The sequence below is a fragment of the Microcebus murinus genome, chromosome 13 (assembly GCF_040939455.1).
Source record: "Microcebus murinus isolate Inina chromosome 13, M.murinus_Inina_mat1.0, whole genome shotgun sequence".
Taxonomy (NCBI): domain Eukaryota; kingdom Metazoa; phylum Chordata; class Mammalia; order Primates; family Cheirogaleidae; genus Microcebus; species Microcebus murinus.
Window position 1 is genome coordinate 6,190,196 of NC_134116.1, and position 20,734 is coordinate 6,210,929.

The 20,734-nt window shown below is 39.0% G+C and overlaps 1 protein-coding gene across 1 annotated transcript in view; it reads left to right on the plus strand.

The window, feature by feature from the left end:
* The window catches only part of TUBGCP3 (tubulin gamma complex component 3), a 99,562-nt gene that overhangs the window by 55,290 nt on the left and 23,538 nt on the right, over positions 1-20,734 (plus strand). The window contains exons 15-19 of the mRNA XM_012751985.2: positions 1,124-1,259; positions 2,093-2,161; positions 7,287-7,422; positions 20,344-20,432; positions 20,566-20,697. Coding sequence (XP_012607439.1) covers positions 1,124-1,259; positions 2,093-2,161; positions 7,287-7,422; positions 20,344-20,432; positions 20,566-20,697 — 562 coding nt within the window. The remainder of the gene's footprint in view (positions 1-1,123; positions 1,260-2,092; positions 2,162-7,286; positions 7,423-20,343; positions 20,433-20,565; positions 20,698-20,734) is intronic.

A 20,734-nucleotide genomic window follows, 5' to 3' on the forward strand; every position in this document is an offset into this window, starting at 1 on the left:
GAGACTTTCTTTGAATGCCCTAGGACATGAGTGTGCATGGGTGTGGGATATGGAAGCCAGTGCTGTTGGAGGGGACCAGGCCACACAGGTCACACCATGTTTGCCCTATGCCAGGCTTTAATATTTAAAGTCTCATTCTTGCTGTTAAGTGAAAAATTTTGTTCTTGTGTTCTAAGTTTCTAGTTTTTAAAAGGAGCTTGCCATTAGTGTGTCTCCAGCTGGTCCCAGGTTGATTTGAGCGCAATTGGCGTTACCTTTTTCTTTTTCACTTCATCTTCTGCCCGGCATTTCACGATTTAGTATGTACCCCTGAAGATGGTTGGCTGTTCTTTACTTGCTCAGCTCTTGATCAGAGAAATGTTAGCTTCATATTTACAAAAGCGATAGCAGTAAACCCCCAGGAAATGTTTGCTGATGATGCAGTGGTTCTGGCCCTTTAGAATCCTGCCATCCATGTTATCTAATTGTTTTGATTGAATGGAGACCTCTCCTCTCATTGGGTCTGTGTAGGAAATTATAATAGTTCATGCAGCCCATAGGCCAGTTTGAAGTTTGAAAATTTGTTGACATGTATAACACAACAAAGTACATTCAATTTAAGCTGAATGAATATAACTTTTTATATTAAATGAATATAATTTTTTTATTTAGAGATAGGGTCTTCCTCTGTGCCCCAGGCCCGAGTGCAGTAGTGCGATCATAGTTCACTGCAGCCTCGAACTCCTGGGCTCAAGCCACCATGCCTGGCTAATTTTTAAAAAATTTTTCATAGAGATGGGGCCTCACCATTTTACCCAGGGTAGTCTCGAACTCCTGGTCTCAAGTGATCCTCCTGCCTAGGCCTCCCAAAGTGCTGGGATTACAGGCGTGAGTTACTGTGCCTGGCCAAAATCAATAATTTTGAGATCTTAAAGAAATGTTTTACTCTCCAAATAATTGGTAAACCCTATTTGCAGTTAACACCGTGCATCATTTGTCATCACATTTTACCACATTATTGTATTGGTCCCATTTGCCTTTTCAGTTTTTACAATTTGAACTCTAATTTTTTTATAATTGATAAGTTTTTTAAATGTTCAATAAGAACTGAAATAACATTTTAATTTTTAAAAAATTTGTTAAGACCAGAACTTGTTCGTCCAGCTACGACTTTGTATCAGCATAACTTGACCGGAATTCTTGAGACTGCCGTCAGAGCCACCAACGCACAGTTTGACAGTCCTGAGATTCTGAGGAGGCTGGATGTGAGGCTGCTGGAGGTAATGCAATTCTGAGTGTCAGGTACTGTCCTGCCCTGTACAGAGGACCCAGTGAGCCCGGGGTGTTATGGAAAATGGGCAGCTTCAGTGTGAACCCCACTCTGCCTTTGTCCCTGGGTGGTCGTGGGCAGACCTCCCTCCTGACCACTCTGGGTTTCCTTTTGCTCACCTCACGAAGGGGCATGGCGTGGGGCTGCTGGGCTTCAGTGGGATAAAACTCAGAAGACCTTGACCAGTGCGTGATAGCCCATCACAGACGCTTAGCACGTACTTCACATAGTAAATTTAATAGGAGGCACACGACATGATTTGTAATAATGTCTATTCATCAGAAAATTGGTGTTTTCAGTTTCATCTTGGTAGGAGGTGACTTTTCTTAGGAGGGTGTGTATTAAAACATGAGCACATTGCTTGGTTATGGTGAAGGATCAGTAGCAGAACCTATTGGTTTTCTTAAAGATTGGAATGTAAGGATTTTTAGTGAGAGTTGATTTAGAATGGCTTAAGAGTTTGGAACATATTATGAGGCAGTGGGTTTTTGTCATGAGCAAATGGTGATGAATTATAAATGTATCTACAGTAGTCATTCAGAAATACACCATTCATTTCCAAATATTTACAGAGCATCTGCTCTGTGCCCATCATTGTCTAATTGCTGACGGTACAGAAGTTAGCAAAAAGATGCAGTTCCCTGCTTTCATCTAGCTAAAACTCAAAACTATTAAGTAGTTTTTAAAAAATGGGCATTGTTTTTACTGCCTTTTCTTTGAGGAGTTGACAAGTTCAGCAATAAGCTTAAAGTCTTGCAATTACTTGTTTGTTTTTGCTGTTAGGTCTCTCCAGGCGACACTGGGTGGGATGTCTTCAGCCTGGATTATCATGTCGATGGACCAATTGCAACTGTAAGATCATTCTATGTAGTTTTATAACATTTGAGCTATTTAGACTGCTAAACATTTTGTTTAAAATTAGCTTTCTTCTCTAAGGACTTAGAATACTAAGTGATCACTTTTGACATCGAAGATATACTCATTGAATGAATATTTAAGCCAAAATTGTGTCTGTGCGCTTTAAATAATTATTAATGAGTGCTGAAATGCTCTATTATTGTAAGAATTCTTAAAAACGTTATTTGTTCTATGGTAAGTTTCAGCAAGTACTTAATGAATGGATTGTTCATTTTGTTCCATTATCCTTAGACTATAGCAACTAATTGAGGATAAAGTATATTTTGGGGGAATCGTATTTTTACTACTAAGTAGAATTTGATATTTAGTACTCATTTAAACTGATGAGGAAATATAGCCATGCTGTTGTTCATAGTACTGTTATCTATGTAAAGAAAACTCTTTCTTCTATCATTACCAAATTTTAAAAGACTGACCAGGGGAGCTTTTTATGTGTCTGCAATTAAATGCCTCTTCCTTAGGGTTCATTTTTTTTTAAATTCAGACTTGAATAAATTCTCATTGTCCAAGATAGCTCTTTGAACTTATTTCTGTCATTTTTATATCTGAAATACTGAAAAAGGACATTGCATTTATGTACTGGGAAGAATGTTTGTTAAGAAGTGATACAGTGTGACTCTCAAGTTTCTCCTGGGTGGCTCTTGCAGAGTCCAGCTGCAGGGCTGTCCCCTCTTCTCAAGGTGCACAGCACATCCCCTACCAGAATATTTCCATTAAAGCCACACTCACCTTCTCACCCTGTAGGTTTCATAGATTTGCCACTGACAGATGTGCCTCTCCTGTCTACTCTAAAGTAGAAGCTGCTGGTGCAGTTTCTTTTTATACATAAATTCCCAACATTTAACCTTTATTAGATCAAAGCTACTATATTTTAAATGCATAACTGCTCTTAAATTTAAATTTTTGTCATATTCAAAGGAGCTTTTTTCCCTCTGGCTCACATCCTAAACAGTTTAAAACAGTTATAATACACAAAACAGTGTGATATTTTAATAAATTATTTAAAATTTCATATTACCTGCCTTGTTAATTTGTATACATTCCATATTGTTTTCTTAGCATAAAAGATACCATAGTAAATGTAATTGCATCAGTTATTTCACAGAGTATGAGTGCCTTGACAAATACGTAAACTGAACTCAGTCTTAAAGTATATTACTTAGTTTACAGTAGTGTACATCTTATTAAGAGTGTCAACATTGTACATTGCATGCTACATACATAAACAACTGATCTTGCAATATTGTTAATGTTTTAGATTTTTAAAAGCTCTGCTTTAGTAGAAGGACTGAAGGAAAAAAGTTTTTATCAGATTTATTTTAAAAAGCAAACCTGTGATACGTCCCTATCCATGGCAAATAGATGTCGATTTGTGTGCCAACTCAAGCAGCTGGTAGCGGCAGCCCAGGGTGCTCAGCTTGAGCAAGTGGAGCAGGTCCTTCCATGGAGTAGCAGGGTCTGCCTGGGCTGTAGCATGGGGAACAAGCTCGTGTGCATCTGGTATTTGCCATTCCAGTTCTGGGGTTAGCTTATGTCCTGGGGTTAGTATATTTTTGGCTCAGTTGCCATACCTGTAGTCATGTTTCACAATTAAAAGTGTTCAAACTAATGTTAGTAATTGGAATAATTATCAGATTATATTGTATGTATTTATGTGTAAAAGTTACCAGAAAAATAAAAAGAGGATTATTATATTTTTAAAAATCAATTTAAGTGTCATAGTTTGGAGGAAAATGTGTTTTCTGCTTTTTCTGTTAAATTTAATTTACTTTATTACCACTGTTTCCTTTCTGTTCTCATTAATTGAGGTTGTCATTTTTGTACAGAATTTAATTATAATGAGTACATATCATATAATAATTATGTAATTATATCTTATAACTGCATAATTTTAGCTTCATGCTAATTCTGTGATATACAGTGTCAGTGAAATTTTTGTACAGGTCCAATTAGAAAATTAATCTGGGAAATTTAAAACTTAGATTACTCAAAAATATATTAGCTAAATATAGTTCATAAATATCAAAATATTTTTGGTTTATCTTGTTTTTGATGAGTCTTCAACTATTTGGATACAATCAGTAATTTTATCCAAAATTTTAGTATGGTTAGGTCATTTAATGTTGGCTATAATTAAATACGCTCTTACTTTTTGTTTTAAGGTCATGAAATTGTAATATGTGGCAAGATAGCCTAATACTACGTGAAGAAGGATATGGAAATATTATCTTTGATATTTCCATTTTGACAATAGGCAGGATAAAAATCTTTTTACTTCTGTTATTGATTTTCAGTGATCAGTTTTAGATAAAGTGTCAGAAGCCTATTTGTTTAATTTCTCTGAACTTTATAGTAAGCAATGAACTGAAAAACTGCATAAGTAGCAAAATGAAAATGTGGATGATGTTTTCCTCTATAAATTAGTAGAACGTGACTGTCTTCCTCTTAAAGAGTTAATATTCTTAAAGAATTGTGATTAAATCGAATTTTAAAAAATGAAATTATTTTAAATGTGCTATGAGAGCATGATACTTAAAGGACCCCTATAACATATCTTTTGATTATTGAAGAATCCTTTAATTTAGTCATAAAATTAGTTAAATTAGTCATCCTTAATTTCTATAATTGCAAGAATGTTAATAGTGTGGGCAGCACAGCAAAATGGATAACCTCCAAAACATTCATATTTGATTTTGGAGTACCTTTGAAGCAGTTTCTAATCACTCCTGTTTAGATGTTTAATTATCAGTCAGTATTGAGCACCTACCAGATACTGGGACAAAAAGACCTACAGAAGAATAAATATTAGGTCATTAAAAATGAAATGTCCAATTTTGAATCAAAAGTTGAGTTTATTATATCTCAAATAAGAAACAATATAGTTAATCAAAGTATGTGCCACAGTTTGTTGACAGTTAAATATTTTTCCTTGTAAGAAGTGGTCCAAAGCCTGGAAGAAGCAGGAGTCAGTTGGTGCAAGGTCTGGTGAATATAATGGATGAAAGAGAGTTTCCAAGTCTAGCTTCTGTAATTTGAGCAGCATTGTTGTTTATGTAACATGTAGTTGAGCATTGTCTTGAAAGAGGATTGGCCTGTCTCTGTTGGCCAAGCTCAGCTGCTTAATTACAAGCGTCCTTATCACTTCATCCAACTAGTTTCAGCAGACATCTGCTGTAATCAATTGACCAGGTTTCATGAAGCTGTAGTGGATAATACCAATGCTGGACCACCAAACAGACACCATTAGCTGTTTTTGATGAATATTCAGTTTTAGATCATGTTTTGGCACTTCATCTTTATCCAGCCATTGTGCTAAAAGCCTTGGGATTGTCAAAAAGAATCCATTTTTCATCATACATCCCAATACAGTGTAGAAATAGTTAGCCTTTCTACTGTGACAGCAAAGAAAGACAAGCTTCGAGACAATTTCTCTTCTGATACTTGTTTAATGCATGTGGAACCCATCTATCCAGCTTCTTTACCTTGACCATTTGTTTCAAATGGTCCAATATTGTTGGAATAGTAACATCAAACCTTGCTGGTAATTCATGCATTGGTTAAGATAGATTCACTTCCACTACAGCTTTCAGCTCATCATTATCCTTCTTGGTCTCAGGTCGTCCGCGTGGCTCATGTTCAATATGAAAATCACCAGAACAGAACTTCTCAAACCATCACTGTACTATATGTTCATTAGCCACATCCTTCCCAGACACCTCATTGATATTTCAAGCTGTCTGTGCTGCATTAGTTTCACAAGGGAGCTCCTGTTCAAAATACATGAATTTTTGACTTATCCATGATTTCACGAAAATTGTTCTAAAATAAAATTTGAAAGATAACCACAAGCCAAACTGTGTGTAGGAAAGACTGAGGATGTGCCTTCACAATAATAATAAAACTAGAAGTGTCAAAGTGAAATGTCAAAGATATCAACTGTCAAATTTAGTACTTAAGGAAATAGGACATTTCATACTTAATAATCTAATAGTTCTTGTTAATAAGCAAGCAATACAAGAATATAAGAAATAAAGCAAGATAAAAATAGTATATTAATGTAATCAACTGCTAAAATTGCAAGGATCAAGCAATAAATGTTACAAATGCCTGAAGAAGAGAGAAATTGTTGAAACTTTGTCCTTGAGGGATGGACAAGATTGAATAGGGTGCCATATGAGAGGAACATTTGGCGTGAACTTGGTCCAAAAACTTGAGTGAGCAAGGCTGTGTCCGGGGAGTAAGAGAAAGGCCTTGTGCAGCTAGAGTAGGTGCTTGTTGGTGCTTGGTCTCGTCCTGCTGAGGATGTGGCCCTGCCATCGTGGTGGGTCTCCAGTCCCATCTCACAGCGCACGGAATTCTCTTTCCCAGTTGAGTAGTAAAGGGTGAACATGTGCCCAATGTCTGTGCTGCACAGGTTTGTGTCAGAAACATGTTGTCTGTAGTTAACAAAAAACCCTGTGTGCATAGCATATATTTATGCTAAAAAATTACTAGTGGTTTAACTGAGCCTCCTATATATTTTCTGACCCTGGCTGCTGTAGGGGGTGGCATGGAAGGAAGGCCTTGCACACTACCCCCCACGTTGGCTTGTCCTCCCTCTGCTTGCGAAACCACGTGTGTGTGCACTAAAGTGGGGCATTCACAAGCCCTAAGTAAATACGTGAAGATAGCCTGAAGGACTCTTCCATGAGCCTCACCAGCCTTAGGAGCTGTTGTTTCAGAGGGAAGCGGCTCCTGCCTCACACATCCCTCAGGTGGGCTGTGGAGTGGCAGTTAGTAGTCTGTTTTAGACTAGGTTTAGACTTAGGCTTAAAATCCTGGTAAGTCATTTACTAGCTGTGTAACCCTAGGCTCTGTCCTCATCTGCACAGCTGGTATAAAACACCTCCCTTCTAACACTGTGGGTTTGCTTGGCATGCAAGTGATCATTGTAGTTGTTGCATTATGATACTTGGCTAAAATATACCTGTTTTTTTTTTTTAAATAAAGATTGAGCTTTTTAGAGGGTGGAGGATGCCCATTCATGGGAATACTATGAGCCTGTCTTCCGTTCCTTCAGGTGTTCACTCGAGAGTGCATGAGCCACTACCTGAGGGTGTTCAACTTCCTCTGGAGGGCAAAGCGGATGGAGTACATCCTCACCGACATACGGAAGGGGCACATGTGCAATGCGAAGCTCCTGAGGAGCGTGCCAGGTAACCTGCCAGCACGGGGAGCTCATGCTGCCAGCGTGGTTTCTAGCAGCTCAGCAGGAGCTAAAGTTCCTTGAGTGTGATCTACCGTTTTGCTTTAGGATGTGGTTGCTGGGACAGCAAGCCTGACCCATGAGCCTGGCCTGCTCTTCTTGCTTTAGTACAGATCAGGAGAAAGAATTGAGTTAAACTAGATTTTTTTAGATCATAACGTTTCTTTTAACATCATGTTTTTTATTCACTCATGTTCATATGTATACTTTAGTTTTTTTGAATTGCCAATTTTTAAGGAAAGAAAACCACTTAATAAATCAATTAACCTACTATTTTAATTAAATTTAAGAATTTCTTTAATGTTTTGCTATGTTCATAGACCAGGATATGGAAATATTTTATATTATTTTATAATTTAAACTATAGTAAAAATCCTCAGGTGTAAGATAGTCAGGATTATTTTAATGTTATAAATATTGAATGACTTTAATTATGAATAATTTTGAAATTTTATATTGAACTTGATTTGGTCAAAACCTTTGAGAAAGAGTTTCTATCAGTATGTCTCTAAAGAAGAACAAAACTGTATATGTCTTTAATCCTTTGATTGGCGAAAAGTATTAAAAATAAAAAAGAAGTAAATGTCTGAGGAAAGGAGTTCATGATTTCCACTTCTTTACTAAGTCGAAGGCTAATCTTTGAGTGGCCGTCAGAATTCTGACATAATGACACGCACAGAAGGCTGATAGTTACCTATTTGAACTGATGATGTTTGCTGTAGAGAGGAGTACTCTGAAATAGCGCAGAAGGAGCCAGAGGATGTTTTCTTCTCAGTGCAGTGATGGCTGTGGCAGTGTCCACCTCCTAGTGACTGTAGGCTGCCTCTGGAGAGGAGGGAGGAGGGGGACCCATGGGGAAGGCTGCACATGGACCATGAGGTTCCACACCTGCTGCCCTCTTCCCAGTCTCTTCTGCCACCTTTCTCACTGCACGGCACAGGCACGCTCTCCTGCTGACTGACTGGGTGTGCACTTGTGAGCTTTCCACTCTGCCTGCAGTTTTCCTGTCCTTTGCGTTCTTTTTCATACTAGTGCCTAGGTGGGTTCCTAGTTGACCCTCACGTGCCAGCGTCTTTCTGCTATGGATTTAGACAACTCAGGGCCATGCAGGTGCACTCTCATAGCCACACTTCTCTCTTCATAATGAGTCCATGTGATCTTCAGCTTTGGGAAGACCAAGCTCTGTAACAAGGTACAGTGTTGGCTGGTTGGAATACATGTTTCAAGTATCAGCGTAGCATGTACGAATTTGCTCTTCTCATGTCTTATTGAATAATCAACACTGAGTTTTGTTTTGTACTTGAAGGTAAAAACTAATAAATTTTTTTGTCAGTTTTTTTTACACTGGAAATACATTTTATATTAATATTAACATGACACGATTAAAAGGAAAATTAACATTTACAGAATGGTCAGCTTTTTGTGTATGGGAAAAATATATGCTATAAAGTATATATTTATAAAATTAATGACTTTTCATAGCTAGATCCTGTCATGCAGAGTCTAACTCTAGTGTCTGTCGCTGGCTCTGCCCCTTCTTCCTTAAAACTTTTTCCACAACATTTTTAGTAATGTCATAATACTGCCTCATGCATACGTGTAATTTCATCATTTCTCTCTGGCTGGACATGTATTTTTCCCCCTAATTTTCCACTAACATAAAATGCCATGCATGTTTTTGTAAATCTATCTTTATATGCCTCTCTGAATATTTCTTGAGAGTGGATAAATACGAAGTAGAGTTGCTGGGTTAACAGGTATGAATTTTAGTTTAACTTTTTCTTTGTTAATACTGAGTATTCATATTTAACTTTGTTGGTACATAATATCAGACCACTTTTCAGAAATTCACACATCCCAATGAACAGCTCTCAGTGTTGAAAGTATCTGTATTGCAGTGTGGTTTTGCTAACATTGAATATCAAATACATTGTCAATTTATAGGTGAAAATGGAAGTTCATCTTAATTTGTTCTATGCTTTTAAAATTACTGATGAGAATAAACACTTTTTCCTTTTTTTTTTTTTGTGCTATTTATGTAGTATTCCCCCCTTATCCATGGGGGAGATGTTCCAAGACCCCTGGTGGATGCCTGAAAATTGAGATAGTATTGAACCCTACATGTACTATGTTTTTTCCTGTACATACATATCTATGATAAAGTTTAATTTGTATATTAGGCACACAAAGATTAACAACAATAAAATAGGATATACTATAATAAAAGTTACATAAATCATAAATATGGCCTCTCTCTCTCTCTCTCTCTTTCTCTAAAATTATCTTTCCTCACTTTTCTTCTTGAAGTGATTGGAGATACTGCTAAGTGACTAAGGAGAGGTGACACAACACAGCAAGTGTTGCTGGACAAAGGGGCAATTCACTTCTTGGGTAGGATGGAGTGGGAAGGTGTGAGATTTCATCACACTACTCAGAATGGTGCACAATTTAAAACTTGTGAATTGTTTATTTCTGGAATTTTCATTTATATAATATAATATATATTTATATAATATAATATATAATATAATATATATTATAATATATAATAATATATATTTATATAATACATTTATTATATAAATGTATTCATAAATACATTTTAATGTATTTAGACTATTGACCGCGGGTCACTGAAACTGCAGAGAGAGCAATGTGGATGTGAGGGAGCTATTATGTTTCTTCTTTGAGGAATTGTTTTTTGCCCATATTTCTTTTGGGGTCTTGGTGTTTTTTGCCTTTATTTCATAAAGAAGTATTTTTAAAGCTGTTCATTGGTCAAGCAACTTCATGAGCAGAAATCAACTAGCTCATCTTCTAATACAGCCAGTTAGAAATGTCCTACCAACCATAAGCCTGAGGCAAAAACACAGACAGATCCCATGAGATGCTCCTGTAAACAATATTTGGAGTTCCTCGCCCTGCACTGTATATAAGGGACAGTCTTACTTAAAGTGTCAACAGCGATAACCCCAGGCAGCATCATCAAAATCATAACTTGCTCCATTGTGTGGAGTAAGTAGTGACACACGAAGGTGATTTGCTTGGCACAAGAGTCTTTGGTAGTGGCCTGCCAGGAGGATGGTGCTCATTTCTTATGTCAGACTTGTCTCCTGCCTTTGCCAACCCTGGACAGCAACAACTTTTTAATATGTATTTGCCATTCAGCTGCACAAAACACAGTGCTTAGTGCTGAAATGGTTTGTTAGATTCAATTAGCCTAAAAAATATTGCTACTAGTGGCAACTAAATTTACATTTCAACTAACCTTTCACAAAATGGAATAAATAAATGTAGATAGATATAGGTAAGTGAGCTTGTATTCTTTCTCAGTCTTTGTGTGTGGTGGAGAAGGAGTGAATAGAGAATTTTTCTCCTCCTCCCCCCCAATTTCCTCTCTTCCCCTTTCAAAAGAGTGGTATTCAAATAATCCCCTTTGACCTTTTGGAAATAAAACAGATCTCTTATGTTCTTGAGAGAAAAGGATTCTTCCTTCAAGAAGAATCAAGATCAAACTTGCATAGTAAGGGCCTAACATAAGTTTGATCCAGAAATAATATTTCCTTTGGTTTTTAAGACATTCACTTACTTGTTTGAGACAAAAAATAATGTTTAGCCACTGGGTTTTTAGTTGACTATAAAAAGAATTTTCTGAAATAGTTGCTGACAAGAACAATGGTTAGTAGCGGTTTTTACTTTTTAACTTTATAGTAATGTAAAATGTTTACTTTTTAACTTTACAATAATGGAACTCTTAGTTTAAAAGGAAATGTAAATAATATGTTTATAATTTGAGTTGTTAACTAAACACTAAATTATTTTTTGACTAAAATAATAATAAAAAGGTACTGATTTTTCCTTCATCTTTTCTGCTGAATGAAATGTGCTATTGGTGAAATCACTGTCTAAGATTGTTACAGCAAACAAGACAGGGAAACAAACCGAAAGCCATAAGAGAGTACTGCAGAACAGGCTTTCATTACACAGGCGGGTTCAGAGGGGTCTCATCTCCATCTAAGCCTGGTGGCTTTTATATGTTACAGAAGCAAATGGTTACAAAGTCTGCACATGCCGCGTGTTACTCTGTAGTTACTTAGTCATGTTATTTTGCAGTTATGCACAAGCTTGAAATCTAGTGGGTCACTCTACAGTTGCTTATGCTAGTTTGCAGTTATGCACTATTAGGAAGAGAGTGGAAAAATTCTGCCTTACAAGATGACACTGTATACGTATTGAAGAGCAGTGTCTGGCCATGGAATTAGCTTTGTGGGGCCACCTCTGAAACAGTAGGTTAGTTAGAATTAGAAAGCTTTTGAAGTAGACGGCACTTTGGGGATATCAGATAGTCAAAATTCCTTAATTTATATTTGGGAGTAGTCTGAGCCCTGCGGTATGATGTAATTAGCCCAAGAGCATATGATTACATGTCTGTGCTTATATCTCTCAAATGTGTTTGAAAGTAAAAATGGAAATCTTGGAGAAAGTGAATCAAGAATTAGCTAATAAAAATAAAACTGGAAGATGAATGTGTGTCCATGAGCATTTGGGTTGGATGCTGGAAGTTAGATGCCCACAGAATCATGGGGAGGATCTGGGGAGCTGGCTTTAGGTTGGGGGTCTGGACATGGCTCCTTTAAGGGCTCTGCTCCCTCCTCTCACCTGAGCTGGGGCAGGGGCTCAGGATGTCACTGCTGCATTGGCTGTTGGCTCCAGAGCCACTCTGAACCTACCAGGAGTGCACCAACAACATGGGCATCTCAGCAAGCACATCTGGGTGGAGGAACTTAAATCCCATCTGGCCCCGAGCTGCACAGAAACCTGGAACGTGATGTGCGTGTCCATTCTGGTCTCTGCAGTCTGGGGAGCAGGTCCTGGGGTGGAAGAATGGTGAAGAGGCCCTCCCCCGCCGCTTCTGCTTGCTCTTCTGTCTTAATCGCTACATTTCTCCTTCATGACACACAGCAGCAGAGACGACAGTAAACTGGATAAAAACAGGAAAGGGTTGGATTGGCTCAAATTTGATTTTGATCCAATATGTAGAAAAATGAGATAAACCAAGGTTTAACTGTTTATACTAAATTTTTTTTTGTTTTCCTTTTAGCCATATTTTATCACTTCTAAGATCTGCATTGTTTTCATGTGCTAACTTCTTAGAATGTGTCTTAAAATCTGTTGAGCTGCAGCTGTGGAGTGGCTGTCGCTGCCTGTGCATGGGTGAACTTGGCAGCAGCCCCTCTGTGCCCTGAGCTAGGTTCTATGTGTGGTTGGAGCAGCATTTAGTGTCAGCTATGCTTGTGGTTAATGGTCTTCAAAGAGATGACACTGTGGTTCTGTATGGAAATGAAAAGTTATTGTGTTTGCAGAAAGGCAGAGAAACAGTAGTGGGGCATCAATTTGAAATCAGTGAAGCAAATAATTATTATTGAGAGAATTACCAGTATTCCACTTTTCCCCAAGAAAGGCAGGTTCACACAAGGAGCACAGTGGCACTCTTTGAGGGCTGGCAGGTCTGAGGAGCTCCAGGGCAGCTAGGAGGAGTCAGGGCCCTTGTAGGTGATTTGTCACCACCAGAATGTTATTAGTACATTTGTCAATTTAATTGGCAGCTATTTTTCTTTCTTGGTGATACGTACAATAATGATTCATCTTATAAATGGCATTGTTAGACCCAGTGAAATGGTGACTTAAAAGATGCGTTGAAGTTTTTCTCTTTAAACATTTTTTTATGTGTATCCTTTTTTGTATATATGGATAAGTAAGTAGTCCTCAATGAGTGTACACATGTAAAAAGTTCTATGCCAGACTGAAGCTTAAGGAGACTTTTTTTTTTTAAGTCAAGCAGTTAGTAACCAGCACAGATGCTGGGGCTGTGGGCTGCATCGCCTGGTTAGTCCCCACTCTGCCACCTGTCACCATGGCTCTGTGGCCTCAGCTGATTTCTTAGTCTTCTGTGTCAGTTTCCTCACCTCTGAGATGGGGGTGGTGACAGCACTTCCTAGGGCTGTCAGGACTAAATATGTGTGCAAATGCTGAGACTGGCACGCTGCTCACGGTAAGCAGCAGGAGCACACGGGCTGTTGTGGTGGCTTGCCAGTGGTGCAGGGAGCGCCAGAGAATGTAAGGAAGAGAACCTTATAGGTGATTAGAGATTTTGAAAACAAGACATATCAAAATCCTAGTTCTTAACTGAGAAAAACAAGTCAGATGGGTACTTTGATAAAGTCGCATTTAAATATAGTGGCATCAGTTATAAATACAGGTCAGGATGGTGATTTTAAAATTGTGAAGAAACTGTTCTAGGGTATTTTTAAGAAAAAGAAACTTGTACTTTTTAGCAGCAGTCGGCTCTTCTGGGGGCATCTCCAGATGAGCAGGTGCTTTCATCTGAAGATGCTTAACAGCAGTGTGGAGTCCTGAAGAGCTAGTTGTGTAAGGTGCTAGGAGCAGCAGCATGTGTAAGTCAGGTGTGAAGTTCTCCCAGGAGCCGTCAGGGGCAGTGAAGAGTCACCAATGAACCTGATTAGGTGCTACGTAAGCCAGAAGCCATAATGGTCAGTCTTAATTCTGCATATAAAACTCTCTGGTGCTAAGTGAGCCTAGCAGGAGTTATACTTTATGTATTGATGGGACCTCAGTACCAATATTGCTTTGCTTTTGGGATTTTATAATTATGCAGTTGTGGGTCAACCATAAAATGAAAAACACTTATACCTTAAGCATGTGTTTTATTTATTCATTTATTTTTCTTTCAAGGAATGTAGTAGAACAGAAATTAATTGTGGTACAGAATAGTAAATGTTACCTTGAAAGTAAACTTGGTGGATTTTGGGATACCTGAGAAAGACAGCCACAGCAGTCCTAAAGAGTTGGCAAGCCCAGTTTAGAGCATGGTAATCTACCCTAAACTCTTCCTTCTACATTAACTCTGCTTTCTAGTCAGTTTCCAAATGCTTTAAAATTTAATGAGATCCTTGCTTCTCACAGTGTGATCTACAGATTGGCAGTATTATAAGGACGTGTTTTAAATGTATTTTCAAAGTGCTGGATAAAGAGATTGTTTTGAGCTGTGCCTTGTGAATTGAATTCATAGTCATCAGAGCCTTAGAGCAGCTAGAAGTTCAGAAATATTTATTACATGTAGTTTTTGATGAATTTCTCACTTGGGAAAGAAAAATAATTCTAATATCATATAGATTTCAACATTTATGATATGCATCATTTTCTCAGATCCATTTTCTTTTTTGTCCATTTAAACTTCCAAGTTTCTCTTGAATTACCATTTCTCTGCACTCCACAAACTTCAATATTTAGTGGTTTTGTTTTCTATTCTAAACATTTTCTAATATTTATTATGATTTTATCTTTCACCCATGTATTATTTAGAAGTATATGTTTTTAATTTCTGAACATGGACATTTTTAGTAAAAAATATTGTTAAAACTTAATATAATTACATTATTAATATGATCTGTGTACTAATCATTTTTTATATTTGTTGAGACTTAGTTAATATTCTACTATATGGACAATTTTGGTAATTATTACATGTATGTTTGCAAAAAATGTATATTTTCCAATTACTGAGTACACAGTTCTAAATTTCTGCATTAGACTAAACTTGTTAATTGGGCTATTTGAATCTTCTATCTTTTTTTTATTTGTTTCTTTTTCAGCATATTATGGGGGGGTACAAATGTTAAGGTTACATATATTGCCCTTGCCTCCCCTCCATTTTCAATAGGCAGTTTCCTCATAGCAGCAAACAGAGGTCTCTTTACCGTCAGAGGCGTTACCTTAGAAGGATGGTGTTAAGGATGTCGCCCTCTACTCATTTTAGACACAAGTAGAGATGATAGTTGTCCTGGAAAGAAAACTGTCAGTTGGTAGTACTTTTAAGACTATTAAAGGAAAGAACACACATGTTCACATTGTTGCTAAATTGACCTTAGTTTTGGAAAGCTTTTGAAAAAGATATGAGTTTGGATACTTAGGGTATAGATGAATGCAGGCTATGTGCTCTAACTTTGAGTGTCTACACCACTCATTCAGTAAATAATTATTGAGGGTCTGCTCCATGCCACTGTTGGTGGTGTCTAGTGATGAATGTGACAAGCAGTTTATTGCCTCTTGGGAGAGACAGACATTTAAACAAGAACTTATAAGACAGGCACTGTGGCAGGCACCTGTGGTCCCAGCTGCCTGGGAGGATCCTTCAGCCCAGGATTTGAGCCCAGTCTGGGTAACACAGAGAAACCCTGTCTCAAAAAAAAAACCCCACTTATAATACATATTCCTAATAAGATGTTTATTATTAGGAATAAGATGTTTATATGGGAAAAGCAAGTACTGTAGGGATACAAGATACAGCATCTGGTAGCCATGGGTAGATTAAAGAAGGCTCCAGAGGCGGTGGCATCCAGCTGGCAGGGTTTCATCAGGAAGGGGAGAGTGTTCTGAGGACCGGCGTGTGCAGGGTGTGTGGCTGCAGATGTACGAGAGGGCAAGCAGGGAGCAGTCTGGAACTGCTTGCACCGCAAGGAGTGCTAGGAGAGTGGGTGCCTTTGGATTTGGGACCTAGGGCTGAGAATGGGGTCAGGAGTGACCAGTGTTAGAGGTGGTGCTGCCGTCGTGTGCACGGCGGCTGTGGGGCTGGAGAAACAGGTGGATTGAGAGTGGCATAGACAGCAGCAGGGAGGAAATTGAGGAGCTGGTGGGTGGTGGCGTCTTTTACAGCCTCAGGAAGCATGGGAGGGGAAGCTGCTTCAGGGTGGGTCACAATTCCATTTCAGATACATGTTAATTTGACGTATTTGTTAGGATATGTGTGAGGCCACTGGTTAGATTGATATTAAACTCAAGACAGATCTGGACTAGAGATAAAGATTTTGGATGTCTTTAGCCTAGATGGTCCTTGAAGTCCTGGAATGGAATGAGGTTTTCGAGAAATAAAGTAAGCAGAGAAGGTGACTTGGAACCAGGGAGACCAGAGGATGTAGTGAAGGGACAGGCTGGAACACCCCAGTGGCAGGCACAGCACGGGGAGGATGGGATGATCATGGCAAACACTGCAAGAATCAACTCAGGAGAAGACTTGGAAGTGCGTGTTAATAACAGGCATTTGAGGGCGACTGTGGCTGGGCAGGTCAGTGGTGTGAAGCCAGCATGCTGTGAAGAAGAAGTGGTCAGGGCAGTGCTGCAGAGCTGTCTGTGGAAAGGCCATCTACAGCTGAATGGGACATGGAAGTGGAGGCAGAAAGTCTTGGTGGATTCTGAGTGGCTGGGTGTGGGTCAGCCTTGGGGGTATGCGAAGGATGCGGCAGAGCTAATGGCAGGAAGGTGAAGCAGCTCACTGCCTACAGTGCCTTCCTTCCCGAGTCAGAGGGACACACATGGAGGGGGTGGAGGGGTCCAGGCTGGGAGGTCAGGGGGAGACAGTGCAGGACCAGCTGGGGTGGGACCTTGTGAAGTTGAGGGTGGCACTTGACGTTACGTGATGGTGATGTTATTGTAGATTTTTTAACATTTTGTGGCCATTCAGTTGCATTTTCATTTCCAAATGTGACATTAAAGAATCTAGAACATTAATCAATAGTGGAGAATTGTGTACTCAATAAAATCAGAGCCTATAAAATAGAATTGATAATTATTGTGTATCTATTTTCAGACTGACTTGAAGCCAGAGAAAAATTCCTGGTTTCATTAATAGGAGCTCAAAAGTGAAATATCAAGGATATTAGCAGAAGTTTATGATGTGCTCCTAAAATCCAACGTATTATTCAGATACTGTTGGATTGGTTGTCAGTTTGACTGGATGAGAACAGCTCTGGAGGAAACCTCAGAAATACAGACTAAAAAGAACAAGGCAAATTGAGTTTTCGTGGAGCTGAGCTGCTTACATTATATACAGAGAACTGACCTGGAACTAGAAAATAAAGAGTAGCTACAAAAAGATTTTTGTGCTTCTATGACAAATATAGGGTTACCCAGAGAAAATACTGAGAGTAGCTTAATTAACATTTTTATAAGAAATACATGATGAAATCTACAGTTTTGTCAGTCATGTTAAACTCTATCTGCCAGAATTATCAGGATGGGTGAGTATAAACTGGGTAGCTGTCTCAAGAGGCTAGGAGAGAAGCAGTTGGCGTTTGCTGTAAGTGCGGAGCAGTGCTTAGCACATCCCCAGAAAGGGTGGATTCAGAGAAGCTAGATCAGGGGTCCTCAAACTTTTTAAACAGGGGGCCAGTTCAGTGTCCCTCAGACCGTTGGAGAGTGCACACTGTGGGCCCTGGATGACTGGGCTGCTAAGCAGGACAGGCGGCAGCAAAAACACCTGGAGGGCCAGATAAATGTGCTCGGCGGCCGGCATGTGGCCTGCGGGCCATAGTTTGAGGACAGGTATTTGATAGGTAGTAGTTTGATAGGTGTTGTTCTGAGACCTGGGTAATGTGATGCATAATTTGTAACCACACTAGTCAGTTTGTTTCCCAATGAAAACATCCACCAGAATTATCTGATAAAATTAAGAAGGTAAATAAATCCCTTTCACAGATGGCATCTAAACTATTTCATATAACTTTGTTTGCTACACTAGAGAGAAATCAAATTACAGCCAAGAAATATCTTGAGATCCAATATACATGCAGTCCTGTGTGCGTGTTGAATGTTGTAGATATGCACAGGCAGTTGTTGGGGTGAGACCACCTGGCTTCAGATTATTCATCATAGACCTGTGGCTTCAGCCAGGATGGATATAGTCCTGCCATTCGACTCTGGGTTAAAACCCAAAATAGAGTTAAAAACAGTAGTTATTTCCCTTAGAAGCTTACTTAAACCATAATATAGCTGAATATCACATAACAGCATTTTATTATATTGTTTTATATTGAAACTTAATTTTAGTTGAAGAGGCTTTGAGTATTTGAAATCTTAGCTCCTTTTTACAGTTTTAGTAGGGAATAGCATGTTCTTTGTTCTAGGCTTGCAGATGAGCTATTGGAATCCACACTTACCCCGTTGCGGTCTGTAGACGTCTCACATTAGGAGAGACGTTCAGGGTGTGTCGCACATAGCTGTGCTGCAGGGAGGTCCCACAGCCCCAGGCACTGGGCAGGGACTGCTGGGCTCTTATGGCCTCAGAGGTGAGATCGCTCCATGTTGCTGTGGATGTCCTAACTCACCGTGTTTAACTGTCTGTGGGGCCACGTCAGGAACACTAAAGACCCTTTGCAGAGTTTTGAACTTTGTAAGTCAATCTTGGATATGCCTGTAGCGTATCCAGTCATAGCCATAGTGGTTGGCAAGGGAGGCGCCATGAGCCTCGAGCGCATTGTGCCCTGTGGTGCTCTCGGCCTGAGTGTGGCTATGGAGGGATGGCCCTTCTGGTCTCTGTGTCAGATTCTGTTGCCACCTCCTCCCTGTTTATTGCCCGAGGGGCAATTTGACCCACCTGAAAGGTTGTGCATTATCCAAATCTGTCCTCCATTATTCCTAAATACAAATTCTGCTGCTGCCTTGGAAGCAAATTCTTTTTTTGTCTTCTGAAATTGTTTTTTTAAATACCTTTTGTTATTGGCGGCACATTTTCATACCTTTTCTTTTCTCACAAAGTGCTAGTATGTAATATATATCATCATCTGTGCTAGTATGTAATGTATATCATCATCCACTTTAAACTCTGGCTCTATTCTTGGAATCACTGCCCTCACCTGACCCTTCTTCTGTCTTCTAGAATTCCAGCTGCTTTCTGAGGCCCAGACACCTGGAAACTGAATAACATCCCCTTCTGTATTCTTTCTTACTGTATTCCAGATGTATAGCTCATGCATCTCAGATTCTACATCACATCAGGATCAGATTATCTTGTTACTTGTAGTGTAATCTGTACCTTTGTACAGTGTTTATACAATTCACTATGCTTGTGTATGTGTGTCCTCTGTTAAAGAATTTAAATTTTTGTGAGCCTTAGAATCTTATCTCCTCCTACCACCCATCTTTGCTAACCAAGCAGTACACGGTTACCAGTACAGAGTTCCCCTGGAGGCACTTAATCTGTCACTAGCAGAAAGGAGTTTTTTTAAAAAAAGCATACGTCACTATTATTTTTTTACATACCTCTTTATATATCCCACTTATCACTCCCTTAAGAAGAGGCAAGATTGATTTCTTGCATAACTGCATGTGTAACAAATTTATCTCCTTATCTAGGTAGCTAGTAATTGAGGGTGTTTGGAGATTCAATTTTACCTGTGTTATAAAGCCTTCTTGTAATCACCCACTGATGGCCTGGCTCTGATTTGAACCGTCATGAATACATTTTGTAATGATATTCTGGTGTAGTCTTTGAACAAGAAATTAAAAGTGTGAGCAGAGAACTGTGCTCGGTGGTGACTTTCCAGCCTTCTGATGATGTGTTCTCTCATGAAGGGCAGGTGAGCTCATCTCTCATTTGAAGGGCCTCCTCCTCCTCACAGGTGGCAAGACCACTTTCATTTCCTTAAAGAAAGGTTGTTTTTGTCTCCAAATTGTAAAGAACCCATAAAACACAGCTTAAGTTTATTCAAGATGCTGCACTATTATAAAATAAATTTTTCGTATTCTTAAATACAGTTATATTTTGTTTCGTGCCATTCCTTATTAGGTCCTTATATTAGGTAAAGTAATATAATACCACCTGATTGGATAACTAAATTCTTGTTTAGCTTGAATGGCACAGAAGGTGATTATGGAAAGATTGTTTCTTGCTAAGGGATCAAGAATTAAAGCTCATGACTTTTTTAAAAAGGTAGATTGCAGTTAGCAAGAGGGGAAACATTGTTCTGACGTTAAATGTCTTTTCACTTCATGCCTGACATCGGCTGTTCTCTCACAGAGTTCTCTGGGGTGCTGCACCAGTGTCACATTCTGGCCTCGGAGATGGTCCATTTCATCCATCAGATGCAGTATTACATCACTTTCGAGGTATTCTTTATCATCCTGTCGTTTTTAATTTAAATGAGTCATGTCTTACACTTCTATGTGGCATGTTTTATAAAAGATACGACACCACGAAGAACATGACCTTGTCCAGAAATTGCAAACTTTTGTTTCCTAGGTGCTTGAGTGTTCTTGGGATGAGCTCTGGAACAAGGTCCAGCGGGCCCAGGATCTGGACCACATCATTGCAGCACACGAGGTGTTCCTGGACACTATCATCTCCCGCTGTCTGCTGGACAGCAGCTCCAGGGTAAGACTTGACTTGCTGAGAAACAAGAAATCGAAAT